This window comes from Rhineura floridana, chromosome 6 (genome assembly GCF_030035675.1).
Source record: "Rhineura floridana isolate rRhiFlo1 chromosome 6, rRhiFlo1.hap2, whole genome shotgun sequence".
NCBI classification, from domain to species: Eukaryota; Metazoa; Chordata; class Lepidosauria; order Squamata; family Rhineuridae; genus Rhineura; species Rhineura floridana.
The window spans coordinates 7042974-7069920 of NC_084485.1; the positions used below are offsets into that span (position 1 = coordinate 7042974).

At 47.1% G+C, this 26947-nt stretch overlaps 1 protein-coding gene and 1 non-coding gene across 2 annotated transcripts; both read left to right on the forward strand.

Moving 5' to 3' along the window:
* The first annotated feature begins 18959 nt into the window (after positions 1-18959).
* SRXN1 (sulfiredoxin 1) lies at positions 18960-24555 on the forward strand. Its single transcript, XM_061630210.1, has 2 exons — positions 18960-19453; positions 22651-24555. The coding sequence occupies exons 1-2, from the start codon at positions 19244-19246 to the stop codon at positions 22852-22854; spliced, it is 414 nt and encodes a 137-aa protein (XP_061486194.1). The 5' UTR covers positions 18960-19243; the 3' UTR covers positions 22855-24555.
* A 1593-nt stretch (positions 24556-26148) lies between these two features.
* Positions 26149-26267, forward strand: LOC133388095 (5S ribosomal RNA). The gene has a single exon (XR_009763659.1). It is a non-coding gene; the product is annotated as a 5S ribosomal RNA (ribosomal RNA).
* Positions 26268-26947: the final 680 nt, after the last annotated feature.

Below are 26947 nucleotides of genomic sequence, written 5' to 3' on the forward strand. Positions count from 1 at the left end.
AAATGCAGCCTCTGAGAAGCAAAAGGGACTTCCGCAGCCAATTGCAAGTCACTTTGTGACTGGCAGGATGCACCATGGGGACAACGGCAACCCGTCCTTCCTGGAACACAGCGGGGAGGACTTTGGAAAGACGTCAGCTGTTGAGCCCAAGGCTCAGCTACCTTCAGAACCCAGGGGCAGCCAATGTGGTGCCCTCCAGGTATTGTGGGACCATAACTCCCATCAGCCCCACCTGGCATGGCCAATGGCCAGGGATGATGGTAGTCCAACAACATCTAGAGGGCCACAGGGTCCTCACCGGACTTTTTCTCCTTCCTTCCCCAAACCACCAACTGAAGCAATAACTCCAGTCATGGCAGCAGGAGGCCATTTTTCTCCTGGCTTGTTCTCACGAGTGCGAGATAAGCTTTTGACTTTTCTTCAGGATTACCAGGATAGAGGAGGGAGGGAAAGGAGAGAGCTGTCTCTTTCCCTCTCTCTCTTTTTCAGAACATTTGGGAAACGTCGGGTGTATTTATATGATTTAATTTATTAAGTTATTTATATAGTGCTGCTCCTTCTTCTCCCTTTGTAGGGGAGGAACAAAACTTTCAGTGTAGCCCTTTGAGAAGCTACATTCTTTTGGGGACAGAAGAAAGACAGAAGCTGTGAGCCCCGATTTGGGGGTTGCAGAGAAGAGCATCCACGAAGCTGATAAGGCTGGGTGTGGGATGGCTGGAGAGAGGGCACTCCTCAGATCAAGCTTTGAAAGCAAGGGAGATATCCATTCGTTACATTTGGCATAAGAAATGGGAACTTTTTTCAATGAAGGAAGGGGCTGGGAAGGCACAAAGAAAGGGATGGTGTGGGATGGGGTACCAGCTGTTATACACCTCTCAGAACTAGGGCTCCTCCAGAGGACCTGGTTATTGCGCAGTCATTCGGATTTGCTTGCCTGGAGGTTACAACATCCACTCTTTCCTCAGCATTCACCCCAGTTTGTGCTGGGCTTATACATCTTCCCGTCATTCAGTCGTTTACCCCAGCATCTCAGTGCATGTCCCTGTCACTCTCCTAACCGCAAAAAGTCCTGTTTTAAAATCAGAAGAAAAAACTAGTAGATTTGTTGCGCCAGATTGTTTTGATCCACTTTCATTGTGCAAGCCAGTATTTTCAGTGTGCAACTGAATCCCTCCTGGAAACAGTGGCAGTCTGGAGGACACGCAAACAGAGCGAAGCACAGTGGTCTGTGTCAGTCGTAGGCATGGGGGGAAATCCTGCCCAAAGTGTCAGGGTGCTTCCACGCTAAGTGTTTAGATGGCCATTGCCTTGCTCACTCACTTTTTATGGGGTGTCCACAGAACACTGTCATTCATATCATTGTCAGGCATTGGACTTGATGGCCGTATAGGCCCCTTCCAACTCTACTATTCTATAATTCTATGATCTTGTATTTTCCCCTGTGGTTCTTTCATTCCTTCTCAAATCAGAGACAGAGCTTTGAGACGGACTGTGTATTGGGCATTCTTCCTTATTTGTCCACCTGAAATCTGCGTGCGGATTACCCAGCTTCCCCATCTAGTGGCTGCCAGCAGTGGTGCATGACAGGCTGTCCTTGGAGGGGGGGGGGGAGTCTTCACCAAAGCTTGTCCTTGTTTGTCCTCACTGTGGAACATTTGAGAAACTCCGAGGATATTCCCCAGAAGAATTCAACCGGCAAACCCGTCCCATGAACCTCCTGTCATTGCAAGAGAAGCACACTTTGGTGAAGTCTTGAAAGGGAAAGACAAGAAACAGATTTATGGCATAGCTAAACTCAAACTCAGTGATGTATCACTGAACACTAAAGTCAGGATCATTCAGGCCATGGTATTCCCGATCTCTATGCATAGATGTGAAAGTTGGACAGTGAAAAAAGTGGATAAGAGAAAAATCAACTCATTTGAAATGTGGTGCTGGAGGAGAGCCTTGCGCATACCATGGACTGCGAAAAAGACAAATAATTGGGTGTTAGAACAAATTAAACCAGAACTATCACTGGAAGCTAAAATGATGAAACTGAGGTTATCCTACTTCGGACACATCATGAGAAGCCCTGATTCACTAGAAAAAACAATAATGCTGGGAAAAACAGAAGGGAGTAGAAAAAGAGGAAGGCCAAACAAGAGATGGATTGATTCCATAAAGGAAGCCACAGACCTGAACTTGCAAGATCTGAACAGGGTGGTTCATGACAGATGCTCTTGGAGGTCACTGATTCATAGGGTCGCCATACGTAGAAATCGACTTGAAGGCACATAACAACAACAAACTCAAACATTGTTCCGTGGAGTGAATGTGGCCTGGAAGCCCCCTCCCCCCCTTTTTTGGCAGTTCATTGTTTGTTCATGATGGGAGTGGAATCTCTTGCTGCCATGGAGGTGCTGAAGTAGCTGCATTAGAAGCGCAGATTCTCCCTTCTAGAACTGCAAACAGAACATAGCACACCCTTTGAACATCAGCAAATCAGGAGGCCTCTCTGCTGAGCTCCCGCCTTCTCACCTTTGCCAGCCAATCAGAGGCACCACTCTCATAGTGGAAATAGTTTGAGGTGTTTGGTGGTGGTTTTCTATTTAAGAGGGGAAAGTGCATCTATTTCCTCTTGACTCTTTTTCCCCCCCTTTTAAATCTGTGAGTGAACAAGAATGGCAATGGCTGCCACACATTCAATAGCTCTCTATTTTAAAGTTCTAATTGATCCTATTTATGCTATTTATTGTTTGCAGGGTCATAACGGGAAAGGGTGGGTGGAAACACTGGGGGTTTCTGTGCATGCATCCGAGCAAGCCGGGCATTGATGGCGGAAGCAGGTTGCAGGCTCCACTCTGTCACAGAGCCTGGAGGCATATTATAGTTCTGTGGTGGCAGCGGCTGTTGTCAAAAGAGTTGGCATCACTCTGTAAGAAGGGATCACTGGTTTACTTTGACCTCTGTTAGAGAGGGAGTTTTTGTATTGTTTCAAAAACCTGTTTGGCCAGAGCACAGGAAATTGCTGTACACTGAGCCAGCCTAAACCATTGGTCCGGCTAACTCAGTTATCAGAGCTTGTGCCAAGGGTTAGTATGGTCAGGCATTTCCTGATGGCCCATACCTGAGCAGGGGCCCCATGAATACCACACTTTGGATCTGCTCCACTTCTTCAGCTTGCCGCCTCCTCTGGCCCCAACAAATGTAGCAAGGAGGAGGAGGAGATGCCATTGCCTGCTTGCTCATTGGCTCCTAGCCTGGCTATTCTGGTAGACAGCTACCCTCTGAGGTCTCAGGCAGAGAAGGGTTTATCAGCCCTCCCACCCGAGACCCTTTGACTGAGGGTGATGGGAAATGAACACTCAATATTTCAAATATAAAACATATCTTCCGACACTGCGGCATGGGCCCTCCCCTAGGACTAGCTGCCTCTGGGGCCCTGTCTGCACTGCACATTTCATGCAGTGTTCTGCCTCTCAGAGGAAAGCAATGGCAAACCCCCTCTGAATACTGCAAACCATGCAAACCCTAGTCGTAGGGTCGCCGTAAGTCGAGATCGACTTGAAGGCAGTCCATTTCCCATTTTTTATGCCACTTTAAGCCGTCATGGCTTCTCCCAAAGAATCCTGGGAACTTTAGTTTGTTAAAGGTGCAGAGAGTTGTTAGGCAAGCCCTATTCCCCTCACAGGGTTGCAATTCCCAGAGTAGTTTAACAATAAATCAATCCCCAGGGAACTCTGGGAATTGCAGCTCTGTGAAGAACTCTCAGCACCCTTCGCAAACGACACTTCCCAGGATTCTTTGGAAGAAGCCATGCCTGTTTAAAGTGCCATGATACTGTTTTACAAGTATAGTGCAGGTAGGGCCTGGGATGTGTGGGCCTAAAAGAGAATGCCTTAGTCTATAGGCTGCTCCAGACAACCTGTGTATTGACCCCGATTCACTTGCACAAGGCTTTATGTGGAGGTTAAATTGTATCTGGCCTTTATCAAGCATTCATTCTGAACTGTCCGTGGTAAGGTTATATGACGACAAGCATTAATCCCGATTAACTTTGGGGGTGGCAGTTGTTTATACATCTGCATTCATCCATCCATCCTCCACATTTCAATGCATTTCCCCTTCACAATGGAAAAAGCCTAATTCTTTTTAAAGTGGATTTGTTGCACTAGGGTGAGGTGGAGAACCTTTTTGGCCCAGCGGGCCAGATGTTTTATCTCCCACCACCACACAGACCAACTCTGGCAGATGGGTGGGGCCACCCAACTGCCAGTCACCTGATGTCATGATGACATCAGGTGACTGACAGGTGGACAGTCATGTCCTACTGTCAAAGTTGACCCACGGGGGGGGGAGGGTCTATTTTCCCAGTGTATTCCCTGCAGGGCCCATACTGGCCCAGCAGCAGCCAGCAGAATTGAATCCTGCCCATCAACTGACATCACCCAGTGATGGACAGATGGGAGTGGTTATGGGGAAATGGCCTCACGGGCCAAACTGGAGTCCCTTGGCCCATGAGCTGATGATTCCCCACCCTAGGGGCATTTTAATCACTTTTAACTGTGCAAACCTAAAGTATGCGCGTAAATCCCTCCTGCAAAATACGGACAGTGTGGAGACACTTTAATGCCATCTAGCAGGTTCATACCAGAGGCAATATTTAAAGCAGAGGCTTTTTGATTGGTAGCTCTTAGCTACTATCCTACACCCAGTTCTCTTGAAACAAGAGTGAAAATAAATGTCTGCATGCTGTGGGAACCAAAGTCTCTCACAAACCACCTTCAGTTCTCTTCCAGACAACTGTCTCTGTCTCCAGCCAAAGACAAGAATTAAGAATTAGGAGTGGGCAGACCCTCATTTAATGGCATCTATAAATATCTTTGGCTCACGCAATAATAGCATTTTGGGGGGGGAGGGACATAGAACTCTACACTCAGCTGAACAAGTAAAAGCCATCTAGGAAACGGAATTTTGGGGGGAGAAGGTATTTTTTCAGTCTCATTGTCCCTTTCTGAACAGAGTGGGTTTTGGACTGTGCAAGCCTGGAGCAGTTTGATCAAGACGTCGTTCTGCCATGCCTTCCTCTCTGGTGGTAAGAGGCAGCTCCTCCACAGTTCCCCGTGGCTGAAACTCTGGGTAACAGGAGGCAACCAGCTGTTTCTATGCAAACTCTCCAGATGAACATTGCATCTCCCGCTTCAGCCTCTGCCATTTTGCATGTGCTTAGAACTTTTCAGGTGGTGGATAAACTACATCATGTCTTCCAGGTATTCACATAAACCTCTAGGAAAAAAGGGACCCAACATTGAGTGCTACAAGGCAACACCTGCAGACATCATCTGCTTTTGTGACACCTCTGATTTTCTACCTCTGACCCTACAAGCGATCTCACAGGAGTCCCATCGGCGACAGACTTGACAGCCCCCGTAGTTGTCCAAGAAAACGGTTCTGTTCACTGTTAGAACAGTCACAGCAAATGTTGCAAGAAGCATCATAGAGACACATCTCTTCCACCCCCTGCCAACACGGAAGGCCCACTTCTTCCATTAGTCACTAGTTCCATACCCTTCTGTGGATTACTTCTAGAGTTGCAATCCCTGAATGGTGAGGCAAAGCACATCAATGCACCACAAGGGAACTGCTCTCTCATGTGCTGTAAGGGGGGGGATATTTAATAATCAAAGGCTCCTATGAGCCCATTCGGGTAGAAGGCTGCCTGTAGTTTCTCTGCATGACTAGTTGCCCCAAGACTACCAGGAGTTGTAGCCAGAACTGTAATTTATACAGAAATAAGAGAGTGGGGGTTGCCCCCCTAAGGAAAAGGCAATCTTGTCTGTCACACATTCAAAAAAGTCAACTTTTCAGGGGGTGTAAAAAGCAATATGTGCTTCCACTTTTAATATAGGGGGAATGTAAATGTCAATGTACTGCCTTCAAGTCGATCCCAACTTATGGCGACCCTATGAATAGGGTTTTCATGAGGCTGAGAGGCAGTGACTGGCCCAAGGTCAGCCAGTGAGCTTCATGGCTGTGTGGGGATTTGAACCCTGGTCTTCCAGGTCGTAGTCCAACACCTTAACCACTACACCACACTGGCTGTCTCAGGGGGAATGTAAGCCTCGCCTATCCAAAGTTTGGAAAAGACTGTTCCGGAGGGTCCTTCCTGCCCTGAGACAGGAACAGCCTATGTGAAGGGTGGAAATGCAGTTTTGCTACAATTCCAACTTGGTGTGTTCACTGAAACATGCTGAGTTAACCCTCTTTTTCTCCCTCTGCCCCACAGTGCTCTCTCTCCTCCCTCTGCTGCACCACCACAGGCCTCACTGAACTCCTCTCTTGTCACCTTCTTTCTGTCTCTACCCCCAGTGTGCTCTCTCTCTGAACTACCACAAACCTGCACCCCCTTCCTTCCCCAGGACCCTTCTGCTGTGGGCATCTCCAGGTGCAACTCGTCACCCTCTCGTGCTCATCCCTCATATCTCTCTCCCCCTCTCTCAACTATTCCAAGTCTTCCTGCACCCCCTCCTGTCACTCCCTATTTTTTTTTTATTGAACCAATTTTATATACTACTTGATTGTAAAACAACAACCACCTCTAAGCGGTTTACAAGAAACAAAATCATCAATAAAAACAGTCACAAACAAGTAATTTAAAACTTTTTAAAAAAAGATTAGAACTGCAGTAAACTAAAAAGTGATTAAAGCACATCAGCATCTATCGTATGTGTCTGGATAGGTTTGCCTGAACAAAAATGCTTTAAGCAGGTTCTGGAAAAAATATAGCGAAGGCTCCTGGCTGATGTTAGGCAAGGGTGAGAATTTCGATTCAGTTCGCATTTCAAGCAGAATTTATCAAATCTGCACTTTCCGAAACAATATGAGAACCGAAAGACAGTCATCCTTCGAAATTCGCATTTATTAGAAGTTTGGGGTGCAGTTTGCCAGCTAAACAATATTTACAAAAATGAGTATTAGGGGAAGTGTGCATAAAAATTAATATATGAGTGAAAATAACAGGCAAAAAGGCATGATGTGATGAGAAATGGCTTGCAGAAATGTGTACCTTTGTCAAAACTGCCTAACAAATGTGTTTATTTGGAGAAATTTGTGTTTATTTGGAGAATTTTCATGAGGATTTTTTAAAAAAAACAAACCGCAGATTTCTGCAGAAATGTAGAGGACTGAATTTAACATTGGGAAAATGAGAAACCGAGAGAACCGAAACAGACAGGTCTTCCCATCCCTACCGGATGTCAATCTGTTCCAGTGCAGATGCTGCCACACTTAAGAGAACAATTTCTCACAAGCACAGAACGGGTATTCCGTGGCACCTGAAAACGGGGCCAGTTCCGCAGATCTAATCGGCCGAGTGGGCACACACGGGTTGCTGCAGGAGGTCGCAGGTTTAATCCGCAGCATCTCCAGGTTGGGACTGGGAATGTCTCCGGTCCCAAACTTCTAGAGAGATGCTGCCAATCAGTGTAGACAATGCTGACCTAGAGGGACCAATGGCTTGGCTCGGTAGAAGGCAGCTTCCTGCATTCCTATCTTTCTGCACCCCACATCAAGTGTTTTTCTCCTTGCACTCCGTAGGGTTGTCTCCTCTGTGCACCCCACCTTGTACTTCCCCCCCCAAACATTGGTGTCACAATCCCCTTTGTCTTCCTTCACTCTCTTTGCCCCCATTTTCTTCATTCTTCCCCCCACTCCTTATCTCTACACCACTCTCCCTTAGTTCAATGGCAACAGCAACCAAGGTTTTCACTCTCCCAGCAAGGCCCAGACTTTCTCCCAGACAGGCCTTCTCCCATTCAGTTCCTGTTAGGGCTCCGGAGAGTCTTCCAGAGTTTTGCATGTGATTTAAGCATCACCACATGTCCGTGCGCACGCCCTCATGCATCCAAAGCAGCAGCTATACTGTGGATATGTTGCTTCCCCATTGATATCAATTTGTTCCAAAAACGAATCCCCCTCCTTCCTCCCTCTAACATGGGCCACAAGAGGTAGAAGGGTCCTTTCTCTGAACGACAGCTCCTGGTTTCTCACCTGTTCCTTTTTGCTCTGGGGATGGTAACCCAGATCCTCCTCATCAAGTGTTTATACTGTAAATAAGATACAACAGCAATAATTTTCTCTGCATGATAGAGCTTTCTTTTGTTTCCTGCCAGATTTTGAACTGGGCAGATCACAGGGAAGAGACACAAATCTTCCCAAGATGAAACTACCTGCAGTATTGTAAAATGCAATTCAGGGATAATTAAAAGGGCCTTCTTCTGATACAGAATTGTGTCATTTGTGTTTGAATTGGGAGCGGGGGGATAAGGGACAAGCAAAGCCCACAAAGCTGTGGATATTTATTCAACACGACCGTAGAAAGCCATAAATGGCTTGGAACCCAAATACCTAAAAGAGCGCCTTCCCCAATGTCAACCATCTCAAACCCTATGACAAACAGGCAAGGTCTTATAGGTGGTGCCCAGTTGACTTTGACTAGTGGCAGGGCCTTTTCAGTGGTGGTCCCCCATTTGTAGAATGCCCTCCCAAGTGAGGGATGTGTCTCCCTCATTATTGACTTTCAGAAGGAATTGAAAAACATTCCTGTTTACCCAGGCATTTGATGGCTGAGGTACAGTTCCTAGCAACCCTGAGATCGCTGTTTGAGGGAAGGTTTTTAAGAATGCTTTGTACAAAATTGGTTTAGTATTGATGCGTTTGCAGCCCTGGGCTCCTTCAGGATGAAGAGTGGGATATAAATCAAATAATAAATAAATAAATATAAATTGAATAAAATGATGATGATGATGATTACTTATATGCCATCCTTTGCAAAAGCCATAGAGTGACTTACAACAAAGTCAAAGAGAATCCATAAAATAACACAGTTCTTAAAATACAATAGACAATAACAGTTCACAATATAACAGCGTATTAACAGCAGCAGCAACTAATCTGTTTATGTCCTCCAAACGCCAGCTGAAAAAGATGGGTCTTAACTAGTCACCTAAAACTATAAAGAGATGGGGGGCAGCAAATGACAAAAGCCGCCACTTGAAAAGGCCAAAAGATATACCCAGGTCAGCCCAAGAGGAGGAGAATTCTGCTTACGAAAAGCTGACCTTCTGATCAGCGAGGAACAGATCAATCCCCACATCTTCCTTGCAGAAAAGGCTACCTGTTCCTCAGAGTAAATGCGTATATGCCATATTCTGAAACGCCAAATGAGGGAAACGACCTTTGCTTCTTTTAACCTAGAAAATTACACCCACGCCCTGCCACCTAGGAGCTGAGGTTGGTCTGCTGTTGCTTACAAAAAGCTGCAAAGTGCCATGCCCCACTGATCAGGAATAATGCTAATTATTATTTGATCCACAATTAAAGTACAGCCAAAGGTTTTTAATCTGCACAAATACACTGAAATCACACAGAAGGACCTACAGTAGCAATGGGTGAGCTCCACACAGCTCACATCAGCTCAGAAATAAGACAGGTTACCTTCCATCCCCAAAAATGGGAAATCTCTTGACTTTTTTTCCAGATAGATCTAAATTCTCTTCCCAAAATCCTCATCTCTCATCCACCTTTCCACTGCAAAGTTCTCATTATGGACATTTTGGATCCCACACATTTTGCCCCTAGCAACCAACATTCAGTGATATACCGCTTCTGAAGATGGAGGCTCATTTAGCAATTAACACACCTATAGAATGGGAGGTTCGTTAGCCACTGATACACCTATTCCCCATCCAACTTGTATAGTTCTTTCACAGGTACTTTCATTGCTTCAGCAGAAAGATATACTGAGAGTTGATTAAGCATTTGAAATATCCAACTGGACCTCTTGACTAACAGTGGAAATCATGAACAACAATCTTCCATTTTACAATCATCCTCTGTTATAAAAGGGGAAAGAATGCAAGAGGGTGATGTTATGAAAGGGGCCAGCCATGCTTTCTTAACCTTAATCTTTGCAAAAGCAGGAACTACTTCAAACATGACATTTGCCCAGATAATGCTTTTTAAATTAAATAAGAGAAGCTCCCCACCCCCACCCAGGACAGAAGCCTAAGGGAGAGATTAAGGCATTTCAAAGGGCAGAGTTTTATGCTGCAAATAAAGCAGATGAAAAAATATTTTCTAAGGTGTAATTTTGAAGGGTGGGGGCAAAATGCAGGCATGAAAAAGATTTTCCAGGAGCCACATCTGGGGAGTAGTTTACCATTCTGCTCTGTCCCCCCCCCCATCCCATTCCCAGCCTCTCCCTCCTGGTTCTCTGAAGTGCCACGTTTGGCCACTTTTAAGTATAAGTGATTGGTTTTCAGGATTGCTTATCCCCACCACCACCACCACTGGGTGTTGAGATGGGTAGAGAGGGCTGTCTTGGTAGCTCCACCACCCTCAGAAGTTTTTTGGTGGATGGGTGGCCCAGGAGAGGGCTGTGATGTTCCTGTATTAATGTATATATGGTAAGTGCTGTTTGTATAGGAGATACATGGTAAGTGGAATGAAAGAGGAGGGGAGAGTAAATGGGCAGTAGAATGCTGGATGATTGGCTGAGTGTTTAGAATGGCTGAGAGTATAAATGGAAGGATGACAGTTAAATCTGGGTGGACGTGAGTGGGTTGTTTTGGTGGGTTTTTGAGAGGAGATTGTGTGGAGAGTTGGTGGATGTGAGGAGAGTGTGGAGTTCGGATTAATACTAAGACAAGTACCAGAAATAGATGAAACCATATGCTTATGTGCCTTTATAAAGTAATCTTGTTATCTCTGTTATTTAATAAAAACTATATTTGGTTTACCGAAGGCCTGATCCTTGGCTGGGGTTATACAGACCAGAAGGGAGGGCAAGGTGCTTACCAAGGCTGAAGGGAAACTGTAACTAGTGGTGGCAGCGGTGAAGGGAAGAATATAACTCCACAAGTATTCAGAGCAAACCAGGATCGTATGCTTTATATATAAAGATCAAAGGGATTGGGGACAGCTTAAGCACTCAGTCACAGAGGTAACCTGATAGAGAGACTCAGGCAGAGTCTCTGGGAATACTGGTTATAGGACGTGACTGGTGGTGCTGCCTAGCAGGGGGATCTGTTGAGATCTGTGCTAGAGCGGGGAGAGAAACCATAAAAAAGGACAGTCTGGACTGGTGGAGTCCCTGGTGGTGCCTAGTGACAGGCAGTAACCATGAGCAGGTAGGAACCTGACAGGGAGAGCCAGGAAAGGGCGTCACATGTGGTGGCAGTAGCGGTGGGATACGAACAAAGGAGAATACGTCACAGGTGTTGGCTGTAGCGGTGGTACGAATAGTAGAGAATCCCTAACAGTGGTGTGGCAAACAGAAATAACAAAAAAAAGATTACTTGTGAGAGTGACTGGCAAAGAGTGTGTGGCAAAGAGTGTGTGAACTCCAACAAAATGGCTGAATACATAAAGATGAAAAGAGAGGAGCTGGTGGAGAAGTGCATAACATTCAATTTACCTCACGAGGGTAAAGGGGTAGATGAATTGAGGGTGGCACTAATAGGATTTACAACTGTCTGTCAGGCCCAGGATGTGACTCAGGAACCAGACCAGCGGTTGTAGTTAATTCGTGTTTTATTAGGGTAATGTCCAAACAAAGGCTGCGTTTTCTCATGAAGCAATACAGGGATACAGGTCCTGCGGCATTGGGAGAAAGTTGACAGAGCAAGGGACTTCTTCCCGCCTGTTCTTTAAGAAGGGGCCAAACGGGCGCGCAATCTTTCACTCCTCCTTAACTGCCCCTCAGGTACTGCCCACCTTCCCCCCCTTCTCTCCTGTCTTTTCAGCTGTCTGCGTGTGCGCGGTGAGGGGGGAAGCATCACCCCCTCCTCTTCTGAAGTTTCCGATTCCAGGATGGGGGATAGGGGAGGGGCTGATGGTAAACTGCCTCCCCGCTTTTCGGCTGTGAGCAGCCCTCCCTCTTTCCCCTCTTGCTCTGAGCCTGAAAGAGGGGGAGGCGTGAGAATGTCCAGGGAGGGCTCAGGCTCCCCGTTGCTAAGCGACCTTATCACTGGCAGTTTCTCTGTTTCGTCTTCGCTCCAAAGGGGGGAAGTTCCTCCCCCTTCCCTCTGCCATCCATCCGAATACTCTTCTCCCAACTCTCCGGGATCCAGCTCCCCGGGATTGGGACCCCAGCTCTGCCTTCCGACACTGTCCAGCACAAACAACCTGTCAGGGAAGAGACCCCAGAAGGATACTTAAGCAATCCCGCTTATATAGAGTATTTGAGAGAGAAGTTAAGATGGGAGGCTGAGGAAAAAGATAAACAGCGAGAGTTAGAAACTGAGAAGTTGAGGATGGAAGGTGCAGAGAAGGAAAAGCAGTGGGAGTTGGAAATTGAGAGATTGAGGAGTGAGGCGGATGAGAAAGAAAAGCAGAGGGAGTTGGAATTTGAGAGAATGAGAGTGGATGCTGAATTACAGGTAGAAAAGTTAAAATTTGAAAGAGAGAAGTTTCATTCTGATGAAACAAGAAAGGACAGAAATGAAACAAAGATAAAGGTTACACCAAAAGACTTTGCAGTGTTTGAGCCTGGACAGGATCCACAAATTTACCTCTGTACTTTTGAAAAGGCAGCTCAATTGTGGGGGCTACCAGAGGATAAATACATGCAATATTTATCAAACCTGATCAAAGGGGAATTGGCTGAGGTATACCAATATTTCCCCTCAGACAAGCCCGTCACTTATGCTGAGTTTAAAGAGGCAGTATACAAAAGATTCAGACTGGGACTTGACTACTTTAGAAAATTATTCCAAAACTGTCAGATCCAGGCAGGGAGGTCTTTTGTTGAACTGGGAGCAAAGTTGATGGATATATTTGGAAAGTGGATGAGTAGTGCCAAAGCTCAGTCAGTGGAAGAGGTGAAAAGCCTCATGATACTGGATCAATTATTCCATCAGTTACCACCAGAAATAAGGCTCCTTGTCAAAGACCGTTCCCCTACATCGGTGCAGGAGGCCGCAGAGATGGCGGATCACTTTGCCTCCAATAGAACTGGCTGGGTGGGGAAAACATCAAGAGAGTTTAAACCCAGACCATATAATGGTGGCAGAAAGGATGTGGTACCACAGAGAGTGAGTCCTCCAGTAAAATCTGAAGGGCACAGGACACCCCAGAGTGGATCTGTGTACCCTAAAACAGAGGAGAAATTATGCTATAAATGTGGTAGACCGGGGCACCTACATTTTCAATGTGAGGTTTCCAACCCCATTAGTAATCCTGCTCAGGCAAGGGCAGTAAAAACAGAACCAGAAGATCTAACAACGAAAAAGGTTCAGTTCTGCCAGATACACTGGACAGAAGTAAAAGACTTGGATATGAGTCTAAGAGAAGAAGTGTGTGTTCAAGGGGCAAATTATTGGGCATTGCTTGATACTGGTGCCGCTCAGACGTTACTGAGGCCAGATTTAATAAAATCTGAGGAAATATTACCTCAGGAAACTGTGACTATTCAAGGAGTGAGGGGTAAACCAGAAAGCTTGCCTATGGCCCTAGTGAAAATGGAGTGGAGAGGCCAAGAAGGCAAATATAAAGTAGGTATTAATGCCCAACAACAAGAACCAGTGATACTGGGAAGAGATGTTATGGGGGCACAAGGGAAAATATATGTGGTGACCAGACAGCAACTTGGCAAAGAGACAGAAGCCATGTTAACACAGGCTGAAGAAAACAGGGTGGAATCTGTTTTCGAGCCTAGGGTCACCATAGCAACCCCTAGCAAGCCTGCTGAAAGAGACAAATTGTATCAAGTGGTCTCTAGTGAAGAGACAGAGCAGTTCAGGGAAGAACTGAAGAAAGATACAAGTTTGAGGCAAATAAAGGAGCAAGCCCTGACCCAACAGATTCATTTCACTGACAAACTGAGGAATCAAATTGTGTGTGAGAATGGGATTTTATATAGACTGTGGATGCCTGCTGAGAGAAAGGATGAATGTGAACCAGTGAAGCAATTGATAGTACCTAGCAAATACAGAACCAGATTGCTAGAGGTAGCCCACGATGTCCCATGTGCAGGACATCTGGGAATAAAAAAGACCAAGAGGAGATTGGCTGCACACTATTATTGGTCAAATATCTCCAAAGATGTAAAACAACATTGTCTATCTTGTGGTATATGCCAAACGGTGGGAAAAAGTGGAGTAAAGACTAAGGCACCCTTAAAGCCCCTTCCTATAATTGGACAACCCTTTTATAGAGTGGGAATAGATTTGGTGGGCCCTTTTTCCAAACCCACAAGGCATGGCAAGAAATATCTATTGGTGGTGGTGGATTTTGCCACCAGGTACCCAGACGCGGAAGCATTAAGATCCGTAGAAGCCCCTGTAGTGGCAGAGGCTTTATTAAAAATCTTTATGAGGCTGGGTTTCCCTCATGAAGTGCTGACGGATCAAGGCAGTGTATTCATGGGAGACGTGATGCAATGTATGTGGAAGTGTTGTGGTTTAAAACATCTAAAGACCACCACTTACCATCCAGCCACTAACGGATTGACTGAGAGATTTAATGGAGTTCTGAAGGGCATGATAAGAAGCTATGTTCAAGATCACCCACAAGACTGGGATGAACGTTTGGGGTGCTTCTTATTCGCGTACAGAGAAGTCCCTCAGGAGTCAACAGGCTTCTCACCCTTTGAACTGATGTTCACTAGAAAAGTGAGGGGACCTTTGGAACTGTTAAAAAATTCATGGGAAGGAACCCTGGGAGAGTACAAAACATCTGTAGTAGATTTTGTATTGGAATTCCGCAATAAATTAACATCAATGATGGAAGTAGTGAAAGAGAATTTGAGTCAAGCACAGGAGAAGCAAAGTTACTGGTATGACAGAACAGCCAGGGAACGTGTGTATGATGTGGGAGATATGGTTATGGCATTCATACCCAGGAAACATGACAAATTACAGGCTAACTGGGAAGGACCATATACCATCAGAGAAAGGCTTGACACAGTGACGTATGTAATCACCACAGACCAATTAAACAAAAGCAAAGTGGTTCATGTAAATATGTTAAAGCCTTACCATACCAGGGATGCAAAGGTGTTGCAAGTTACCTTATTCCCTGAGGGAAGTGGGCCTGAACTTCCAGATTTGGTACAGGAAAGCAAAGACAAAGGAGGGGTAGATCAATTGGAATGGTCAGAGGTGGTGCAGGAGGAAGTAAGAGAAGAGATTCTGAGAGTTTTGAAAAACGATGGGGATCTCTTTAGCAATAAACCTGGCCGAACCATTATAGCCAAACATTCCATTGATACTGGAGATCATGCCCCAATCAGATCTGTTCCGTACCGTGTGAATGGGAAAGTTTTGAATGAGATCAAAAAGGAGGTCGAAGATATGCTGGAACTAGGAGTGATCAGTCCCTGGGCCTCAAGTATTGTCCTGGTTCCGAAAAAAGATGGAACAAGATTTTGCATTGATTATCGGCTAATCAATAAAATTACTGGCCCAGATGCGTATCCTATGCCTAGGGTAGACGCAATGTTAGAGTTATTGGGGGCAGCAACCATTATCTCTACAATAGATCTCTGTAAGGGATTTTGGCAAATGGAACTAGACGAGCAATCCAGAGCCAAAACTGCCTTCAGTACACCAGATGGGTTATATGAGTTTGTGACCTTACCCATGGGACTAAGGAACTCACCAAGTTCGTTTCAGAGGCTAATCAATACTGTGCTGCGAGGCATGTCAGATTTTGCAGTGGCCTATATCGATGACGTGGCCATTTTTAGCAAGTCGGTGCCTGAGCATGTCCAACACCTGACCACAGTATTAGAGGCATTAAAAAAGGCAGGCCTCACAATAAAAGCTAAGAAATGCCAGTTTGGGCTAAAGGAAGTAATCTATTTAGGACATAAGGTGGGGAGTGGGAAAATCACCCCCTTATGGAGCAAGGTGGAGGCAATACAAGCGTGGCCTATCCCCTTAACCAAAAAACAAGTTAGGGCATTTCTAGGTGTGGCTGGTTTTTATAGGAAGTTTGTGAAAAATTTTGGGGAAATCGCAACCCCCTTGCATGAATTGACAAAGAAAAAGTGTTCTGAGCGTGTGGTATGGACGGATGAATGTCAGAAGGCTTTTGATCTGCTGAAGCAAGCCTTGTGCCAAGGACCTATATTAATAGCACCAGACTATGAGCAACCATTCATCGTGGCTACGGATGCGTCAGACCTCGCGCTGGGAGTCGTCTTGCTGCAGGAGAGAGAAGGCACCAGACATCCAGTGGCGTATCTGAGTCGCAAGCTGACGCCGAGAGAGAAAAACTATTCGTCGGTCCAAAAGGAGTGCCTAGCGGTCATGTGGGGACTGAATAAATTGCGCCCATACGTGTGGGGACGAAGATTCACGGTAACAACAGATCATCGGGCCTTGTTATGGTTACAGACTATGAAAAACCATAATACTATGCTGCAGAGGTGGTCCTGGGCCCTACAACACTATCAAGTGGACTTCCAGTTCATCAAAGGCAAGGACAATGTATTGGCCGATGGACTGTGAAGGCAGGTGGCTGGGACTGCAGTGACATGACCAGACGGAGGAACAAAGAAAGACATTTTCCCCAGAGAGACTTGTTTTATTTGTTAATGCGGCCTATGAATCCTGGAACAGGAATAATACTCTGCCGTTGTTTTAAGGGGGGGGGTATGTGATGTTCCTGTATTAATGTATATATGGTAAGTGCTGTTTGTATAGGAGATACATGGTAAGTGGAATGAAAGAGGAGGGGGGAGTAAATGGGCAGTAGAATGCTGGATGATTGGCTGAGTGTTTAGAATGGCTGAGAGTATAAATGGAAGGATGACAATTAAATCTGGGTGGATGTGAGTGGGTTGTTTTGGTGGGTTTTTGAGAGGAGATTGTGTGGAGAGTTGGTGGATGTGAGGAGAGTGTGGAGTTCGGATTAATACTAAGACAAGTACCAGAAATAGATGAAACCATATGCTTATGTGCCTTTATAAAGTAATCTTGTTATCTCTGTTATTTAATAAAAACTATATTTGGTTTACCGAAGGCCTGATCCTTGGCTGGGGTTATACAGACCAGAAGGGAGGGCAAGGTGCTTACCAAGGCTGAAGGGAAACTGTAACTAGTGGTGGCAGCGGTGAAGGGAAGAATATAACTCCACAAGTATTCAGAGCAAACCAGGATCGTATGCTTCATATATAAAGATCAAAGGGATTGGGGACAGCTTAAGCACTCAGTCACAGAGGTAACCTGATAGAGAGACTCAGGCAGAGTCTCTGGGAATACTGGTTATAGGACGTGACTGGTGGTGCTGCCTAGCAGGGGGATCTGTTGAGATCTGTGCTAGAGCGGGGAGAGAAACCATAAAAAAGGACAGTCTGGACTGGTGGAGTCTCTGGTGGTGCCTAGTGACAGGCAGTAACCACGAGCAGGTAGGAACCTGACAGGGAGAGCCAGGGAAGGGCGTCACAAGGGCCTTCTCTGTGGCAGCCCCAGCCTGACACTTGATGTATTTCATATTGCTGGGACCTGCCCTGGGACCTACTGGTGAAGGGCCGATAAATAATAATATTAATAATAATTCAGTAAAGGTAAATGTGTGGGAGCCGTTTCAGAAATTTTAAAGGAGGGTGGTGTTGTTATTTTGCAAAACTCACCAGTTCTACTATCAGTTCTTATGTATGAAATTCCCAGGAGAGTCAGGACTGACATGGCCTTCCTTCCCAAGCAAGCACAGTCTGGATAGATTGAATATTTCCCAGCTATCTAAAGGACTGCCTGATCCCTTGTACCCCTGCCAGCGGAGGCTAGTGGCTCCGAAGTCAGTGGAGCAATGAATCCATTCCAGGTTTTAGTCTGAACTTTCGGACTAAAGCCCGTAACGGATTCACTGCCCCACTGATGTCAGAGCCACCAGCCTCCACTGATCCCTGCCTAATCACAGAGATCTTTGGAGAAGTCTCCGCTAACGGTCCCGTGGCTCAGATGCACAGCTCCCAAGTACTAAAAGCCAGGCATTCAGTGCAGTAGGCCGAAGCCTGTGGAACTCCCTCCTGACAGAGATTAGAAGCCCTCCCCCCCAGGGAGGGGCCCATTGGTCCAGCTAGCTCAGTATTGTCTATGCTGACTGACTCCAGGGTTTCAGGCAGGGGGCTCTCCCAGCCCCACCTGGAGATCATAGAATAGCAGAGTTGGAAGGGTCCTATAAGGCCATCAAGTCCAACCCCCTACTCAATGCAGGAATCCAAATCAAAGCATTCCCGACAGATGGCTGTCCAGCTGCCTCTTGAAGGCCTCCAGTATCGGAGAGCCCACTACCTCTCTAGGTAATTGGTTCCATTGTCGTATGGCTCTAACAGTTAGGAAGTTTTTCCTGATGTCCAGTCGAAATCTGGCTTCCTGCAACTTGAGCCCATTTTTCCATGTCCTGCACTCTGGGACGATCGAGAAGAGATCCTGGCCCTCCTCTGGGTGACAGCCTTTCAAGTACTTGAACAGTGCTCTCAGATCTGCCCTCAGTCTTCTCCAGGCTAAACATGTCCAGTTCTTTCAGTCTCTCCTCATAGGGCTTGGTTTCCAGTCCCCTGATCAGCCTCGTTGGCCTCCTCTGACCAGTTCCAGTTTGTCTGCATCCTTCTTGAGAGACCACGACTGGTCTCAGTACTCAAGATGAGGCCTCACCAGTGCCCAATCGAGGGGAAATGGCGATCTGGAAGCTATACTTGGGCCCCTTCATTTCTACAGGTCTACTCCGAGTCCCTACTGTGGCACAAACAGCGGCGGGTGGGTGGGTGGGGCAGGTGCTTGGTCCCTGCTTCCTTCTCCCCCACTGGACTGAATGAACTCCCAGCCCCCCCCCCGGTCTCCTTGGGCTAGTGGCCACAGGCTCAGGGGCGGCTTCCCCCCCGTCCTGCGACTTCCTCACCGGCCTTTTCGCTGCGTCCTCCTGACTCAGCAAAAGAGGCGAGGCGGGGACCTCGCGAGCCTGTGACTCACCAACTGGGGCCGCTTCCACTGGGACTGCGGGAGGGGAGCCTGGCGTCCTGCGGGGAGCCCGCCCCCTCTCGCAAGCCGCGCGCCTGGGCGTGGGTCCGCAAGGCATCCTACCGCCCGGGCGCAGGAGAGCGGAGGGGAAGGCGCAGCGCCTGCGAGGAAGGGAGCGGGGGTTGGCTCTCAGTGGTGCGCTCCTCCTCCTCCTCCTCCCTACCCCCCTCCGTCCGAGCAATGGTGCGATCCGGTGCCGGCGTTCCCGAGGGCTCTTTAGACGCGCGCCCGGGGAAATGAGCTCGGCTGCGGGAGCGCGAGTTGCGGGGAGGTGGCCGAGGCGCTGCGGAGACGGGATCGTGGCCATGGCCGGCGAAGCTTGCAGTCGCAGCATCCACTCGGACAACATCGCCGCCGTCCACGACGTGCCCGTGCGGGTGCTCATCCGACCCCTGCCCCCCGTCCTGGAGGAGAGCAAAGTGCAGAGCCTCATGCGGACCATCGAGGTACCGGCGGGCCTCGGGAAATCCCCTGCCCTGCCACACCGTCTCTTCCCCCCCCCGCACCCCCAACCAGGGGGCAACCTGATCTCCGCACGTGTAAAGGGATCGTGCTGAAGGGCGGCAGCCAGGGGTGTAGTCGTTCCGGGCCTCGGGCGTCTTGGACCCCTTACTTCTTCTTTGGGAGCGAGGTCCCAGCAGGAAGCAATCGGCACGGAAGGGGAGCGTGTGAGCCACAGAAGAGGCTTCCAAGGTGCTTCCTTGCCCTTCCTTGCTGATTGAAGCCTACCAGAGGGAAAGGAGGTGAGTGAGCCACTGAGAAGACTCTTCTCAATGGCTAACACTCCCTTTTCGTGCTGATTGGCTCCTAGGGATGTCTGTTGTGGGAGAGGCACAAATGCGGAAAGGACTGAGGAGTGTGGAGATGACAATGGAGAGCGAGGGAGGGAAGCGTGTGGCTGTGAGGGGGTGTCACATGACTAGCGTGAAGGGACCCTGCACGTTTGGATTTGCCACTACACTACTGGCCCTAGCTCTGGGCTAGAGTATCTGCACAGAAGATCCCAGGTTCAATTCCTTCCATCTTCAGGTAGGGCTGGGAATGGCCTCCTCCCATCTGAAACCCTTGAGAGCTGCTGTTGCTGCCAGTCAGTGTAGCAGTCCACGCTGAGCTAGAGGGACTGAGTCGCCTTCCTGTTTTCCCAGGAGCTTGTTTATTTATTTTTATTTGACTTGCTTGCCTTTTCCATGTATGTCACAGGGTGATTTATCGTTCTATTGCAACACCATCTAAAATAGGCTTAAAAACATCTGCCAAAAACAATAACTGAAGATAGGTTTCAAAACAGTAAGAAACGATTAACCCCTTTTCATCCAGCCGGAAAAACTTGTGTGCTGGAATGGGTAAGGCCGTGAACCTGCACACGCTTAACTTGGGAGAAACCAGCAGCATTGGACACAGTGAGGTTTGTTGTTGTTGTTATGTGCCTTCAAGTCGACTACGACTTATGGTGACCCTATGAATCAGTGACCTCCAAGAGCATCTGTCATGAACTACCCTGTTCAGATCTTGTAAGTTCAGGTCTGTGGCTTCCTTGATGGAATCAATCCATCTCTTGTTTGGTCTTCCTCTTTTTCTACTCCCTTCTGTTTTTCCCAGCATTATTGTCTTTTCTAGTGAATCATGTCTTCTCATTATGTGTCCAAAGTATGATAACCTCAGTTTCATCATTTTAGCTTCTGATGACAGTTCTGGTTTAATTTGTTCTAACACCCAATTATTTGTCTTTTTCGCAATCCATGGTATCTGCAAAGCTCTCCTCCAACACCACATTTCAAATGCGTTGATTTTTCTCCGCTTTCTTCACTCTCCAACTTTCATATCCATACATAGAGATCGGGAATACCATGGTCTGAATGATCCTGACTTTAGTGTTCAGGTGTTTAGTGTTTAGTGTTTGCACTTGAGGACCTTTTCTAGTTCTCTCACAGCTGCCTTCCCCAGTCCTAGCCTTCTTCTGATTTCTTGACTATTGTCTCCATTTTGGTTAATGACTGTGCTGAGGTATTGATAATCCTTGACAAGTTCAATGTCCTCATTGTCAACTGTAAAGTTACATGAATCTTCGGTTGTCATTACTTTAGTCTTCTTGATGTTCAGCTGTGGTCCTGTTTTTGTGCTTAACTGTCGTTAGCAAACAAGCAAGCGAGCACTGTAATCGTGGCATGCCTGAAAGTACCATCTTAAGCATGGCTACTTGGATGTAAGCCCAATGAATTAAGTGGCTTCGTCTCTGGAGGAGGAGTAGCAAACCTGCTGGACTCCAGCTCCGATTATCCCTGACCATTGGCCATGCTGGCAAGGGCTGGTGGGAGCTGTAGTCCAACAACACGTGGAGGGACACCAGATTCCCCACCCTGCGTGTGCTTATGGTTGCAGCCTTGCCTGCAAACTCCGTTGAATGTTAGCATAGGCGAATAACTGCAGTTATTATGCTTGTGTATTAACTGGTTGGTTAGATTAAACAAAGAATTGGTAAAAGGCCTGATTAGAGGAGCGGGAACTTAAGCCAGTACTTAAGAGGTGTAGAAGAACCCCTGGGGAAAGGCTGTAGCTTACTGGTAGAGCATCTGCTCTGAATGCAGGTTCAGTCCCTGGCATCTGTGCAGAAAAACTGGAACAGGTTCAGAGGAGGGCAACAAGGATGATCAGGGGACTGGAAACAAAGCCCTATGAGGAGAGACTGAAAGAACTGGGCATGTTTAGCCTGGAGAAGAGAAGACTGAGGGGAGATACGATAGCACTCTTAAGTACTTGAAGGGTTGCCACACAGAGGAGGGCCAGGATCTCTTCTCAATCGTCCCAGAGTGCAGGACACGGAATAATGGGCACAAGTTATAGGAAGCTAAACATCAGGAAAAACTTCCTTAACTGGAAGTTAATGGTTGTTTGTTTTAATATATTTTAGTCTGTTTTTTATGATGTCTTAAAAGTGTTTTTAGTTATTTTGTTTGCCTCCCTGGGTTCCTACTTGGAGGAAGGGCAAGATATAAATCTAATAAATAAATAATAACTGTTACAGCCATATGACAATGGAACCAATGACCTAGAGAGGTGGTGGGTTCTCTGACACTGGAGGCATTCAAGAGGCAGCTGGACAGCCATCTGTCGGGAATGCTTTGATTTGGATTCCTGCATTGCGCAGGGGGTTGGACTTGATGGCCTTATAGGACCCTTCCAACTCTGCTATTCTATGATCTCCAGGTGGGGCTGGGAGAGCCCCCTGCCTGAAACCCTGGAGTCAGTCAGCATAGACAATACTGAGCTAGCTGGACCAATGGGCCCCTCCCTATCAGTTCCATACCGACACTGTTTCTCTGTTTGTGTCCTGTCATTTCTCTGAATTATTTAAATAAGTTGCGTGTCAGGTCAAAGGCATGGCATGGGAAGCTCACGACAGAAGTTGCTCACTCCACAAGTCACTAGGCCAGAGGTAGACAACATGGCCGTTGTCTCTCCTGGGAGTTCGGAGTCTGGCAATAATCTGGAGGGTGCCACATTGTCAACTCTGGCACTAGGCTTATAGAATGGGAAATTCAGAGTTCGCTAGTGCAGATCCATCCAGGCTTCGATGACATGGCAAAGCATACCCAGAAACACTTTTAATTTTATTTCTTTCCCTCGCTTGCCTCCCTGTGCCTAGGAGGAAGCTGACCAGGTGCCCCCAATAGATGTCCTCTGGGTCAAAGGCCGCGAAGGGGGCGACTACTTCTACTCCTTTGGAGGGTGCCACCGGTACGCAGCCTACAAGTGCTTGAACAAGGAGACCATCCCAGCTAAAATCATCCGGTCGACCATCAGCGACTTGCGCACGTACCTCGGCTCCTCCCTGCCTGACTTGCGGTAGGGGTTGCTCTTGTAGCCAAGGGGCCGCCTTGGGCCAGCAGGACACCATGTGCTTCCCCAGAGGCCTGGGAGGACCACTCTGCTTCCTTCTGGACCTTTCGTGGACTTCTTGGCTGAGTTCGTATCTTCTGCATCCCTTGCTTCCCTCCAGGACTGCTGGGGCTATGAAAGCCACAGGCCTGGCTTTGGGCAGAGAGAGTCCCGGTCACCCAGCAGTCTCTCTCCTGGGTCATGGTGTGCCTCTTAGCTTGCTCTTGGACCGAGATCTGATATTGTTGTCGTTATGTGCCTTCAAGTTGGTCACGACTTACGGCGACCCTATGAATCAGCGACCTCCAATAGCATCTGTTGTGAACCACCCTGTTCAGATCTTGTAAGTGCAGGTCTGTGGCTTCCTTTAGGGAATCGATCCATAATCTGATATAGGAAGGCAGAAGGGATTGTCTTGGTCCAAAATACCACAGTGTTTGCCAGCAGGGCTTAATGCTGAAGGTTTGGGCATTAAAATGGGGGGCACGGGTTGTCTGATAGGTCCACAAGACGTTTATTGCCTGCAGAAAGGGGGGAGCCATGAAGATGGGGAAATGGCTTCCCTCACATATTTGCCCTTGGTGCTGGGTCTTCTCTAGGCCAAAAGATAGAAGGGAAGATGTTACTGTCTTGCCCCTCATGATGGCCACATTCTGGGTGACTGTAGGCAGGACTGGCCCTGACCAGCCCTGATGTCTGACAGAGAGAGCTGGCCACCTCTGGCAGCAGGTGGGAGGGAGCAACAACAGTCATAGGACGGAGTTGTGCGCACCCCATAGTCTGCAAACAACCAAAGTAACAAAGACGGGAATAACTAAACAAAAGTAAGGAATGTAGATATTACAAACATGAACGCGCACAGCACATGTTCTTTATTACAACTGAATAAATACCACATACGATTCAACATTTAAAAGGCCAATTTTAATATGCTGTGTTACAATATTAGCCAAATGGGTTTTGAGATGGAGCACAGCCTTCTCCAGCCTGGTGACCTTGGGATGTTTTGGACTGCAGTTCCCATCAGCCCCAGCCAGTATGGTCAGTAGTGAGGGATGATGGGAGTTAGAGTCCAAAACACCAGGCTAGCAAAGGCTCACATGGAGTCTTCAGCAGCAGCTTGGTTTATATTATTTAAAACATGAGAGGTTCAAAAGGCTTTGACTTCTAGTATACAGGGGTGTGGTCGTCCGGGGTCTTTTTTAGGAGCAGGGTCCCTGTGTCTCCAGCATCCTACAAGTCAAACAGCATGAAAAGGGTGTGTGTTGGCCACTGAGAAGAGTCTTCTAACATGCTTCCTTGTCCTTTCCTGCTGATTGTAGCCAATCAGAGTGAAAGAGGTGAGTCAGCTATTGAGAAGACTCTCCTGAGTAGCTAACACACTCCCCTTTCATGCTTATTGGCTCCTAGGGACATCTGTTGTTGTGGGAGAGGGCAGTAACAAGGACCTCATTCTCAACCCAGCAGCAAAAAAAAAAATAAGGATGGGAGGGGACATGGCTGTGACTGTCATGAAGGGACCCTGCACTTCTGAATTTGCCACAACGCTACTGCTAGTATATATGCTGCTTCAAGAACAGGACAAAACTGTCCACTTCAAAGCTTCAGTATGCACCAGAATTCCTGATTAAACAATTATTGTTTGCTGTATCAATAAAGATTTTCCTTAGTATATTCTGCATCTGAAAAATTCTTTTATCTCAAAGCCTCCAGTGAGTTTGTATGCCCCGTCTCAGTTATGGCTACAGCACCACAGAACTACCTCCTCAAGGAGATGCATCTTGGACTCAGTCTGGCTGACTTCTCATAAAGCGACTGTCTAATTATAATAGCAAAGAACACTCTTTGTACCTTGCACCATTTTTTCTCTTCCTCCTAGTTCTTGTAATCTGGATTTTGTATCCTTTTAAAGACGGCTTTACATTACAAAATACTTTTTTGAACTGTTTCTTTTTATGATAGCCTTTGAAGAGATTGCTTTCCCAAAGAAGCATATAACTGAATGAAGTGAAATGCTTAGTACTGATTTTATCATTGAATTCAGTTAGAAACGTCGTTTGCTGCCTTGAAAGTCTGACTGAGAGACAGGATTGAAATACTTAACTATGTAAAATGTTTAGTCCCTGTTAGCCTTGTGTGTGTACAAGTTTGGCAAAGAAGGAAGCCGGAGGATGGTGTAAGGTTGTGGCCGTGCAACATTTCCACGTTTTTCTGCTGTTTCCACCCTGGGTTGCCTTTCCTTCCTGCAGGCCACAGCTTGGAAACTGCCTACCATTTTACATTCCCATGATGCCCTGCAATGATGCTGTGTTGACTGCTCTAGGGCACTGTGGGAAATTCAAAATGGTGGGCAGCTTCCTAGCCACTACTTCTGCCACCAAGGAAATCATAAGCCCAGACAAACGGGCCAAGCACCACTTCCAGTGCGCCCTGCCAGAGTGTGGCTTCCAGCCCTGATTTTGGCCCTTAAGTTCATGGTCTGCAATACATGGGACTATTGCTCAAATTAGTTACTAGTCCCTAATTGGCCTTTTCTGTGATCTTGCTTCTAGCACTGGCTTGGCAATAACAGGAAACAAATTAACTCCTGTACAAATTAAACTAAAAGGGAACTGCATCAGTCTCTGGTGATTGTTATATTTACGTACCCATCCAACCAAGTTTTCTGGGCATTTTAGACAGACAGGTCTTCCCAAAGCGGGTACCTTCCAGATGTTGGACTACAGCTCCCATCAGCTCCAGCCAGCACAGTCTATGGTCAGGGATATTGGGAATTGTAGTCCAACGGCACCAGGAACATGAGGGGAGAGTTGTGAGAGGGAGAATCCCAAACAGGCTTTTGGCTGTAGGAGGGGCCGGAGCTCACTGATAAAAGTGCAGGCTTTGCATGCAGAAGGTCCCAAGTTCAATCATCAGCCCTCCCCATTCAGGCAGAAGAAGGTCAGCCAAGTGCCTGTGAATGACCCTTGCCTTGAGACCTCGGTGCACTGCTGCTGGAGCAGACAATTCAGAATTCAGAGGCGCAAGCCTGGTATAAGTCTGTTTCTTGTGTTTATACTGTATTGAGAGCCAGTGTGGCCTAGGGGTTAGAGTGTTGGACTACGATCTAGGAGACCAGGGTACGAATCCCCACAGCCATGAAGCTCACTGGATGACCTTGGGCCAGTCACTGCCTCTCAGCCTCATGAAAACCCTATTCATAGGGTCGCCATAAGTCGGAATCGACTTGAAGGCAGTACATTTACATTTTATATATATATAGAATGCTTACGGCCATACTACCCTGAATACGTCCGATCTTATCTGATCTCAGAAGCTAAGCAGGGTCAGGCCAGGTTAGTACTTGGATGGGAGACCACCTGGGAATACCGGGTGCTGTAGGCTTAGAGGAAAGCAATGGTAAACCACCTCTGAATACCTCTTGCCATGAATACCCTATGAATATATATATAAAAATAGATTCATAAGGTCGTTGTAAGTCGTAATCGACTTGAAGTCATATAACAACAGCAACAATATATAGAATCGTTGGCGATCACTTGTGGCCGAGTAAGATTGTCTTCCAAGATAAGGTATTTAATAATAATAATAAGGTCCGTAAGTGACTATGGAGGCCAATTCTGGATCCACACAGCCTCCCACGGTGAGGACACAGGTTTCCAGATGGAAGATGGTTGAGATGAGGATTTTCTTGGAAGACGCCTGTGCATGAATTTATTTTATGTGGGGAGATGGATGCATGGCAATCAATACACAATCTCGTCAGAAAAGGGCTTTGTTCCAATGGCATGGATACCACGACGATTGGAAGTCTTTATCTGCTGCAGCCTTCATCCGCCTTCACAGCCGTTGTAACGTACACGTTGTTATCCTCCGCCTGTTCTGCCGTTGAGGACTTTCTTGGATCGTTCTTTGTCTGGTTCCTCTCCCTTGACCTTACCGCCATGGGTGACCCTGCTGGGAGTACATGACTCCTGATGGCATTGCTCACAGGGTTCATTGGAACATGCAAGCCCACTCGCCACTGCAAGGTGACAATCCAGCAAGGGGGAATATATAGAATG

Excerpts from the sequence above, each read along its gene's own strand:
- SRXN1 (XM_061630210.1), top strand. The coding sequence starts at position 19,244 with ATGAGCTCGGCTGCGGGAGCGCGAGTTGCGGGGAGGTGGCCGAGGCGC. Across the intron at positions 19,454-22,650 it reads GCCTCATGCGGACCATCGAG|GAGGAAGCTGACCAGGTGCC; the intron begins GTACCGGCGGGC and ends CCCTGTGCCTAG.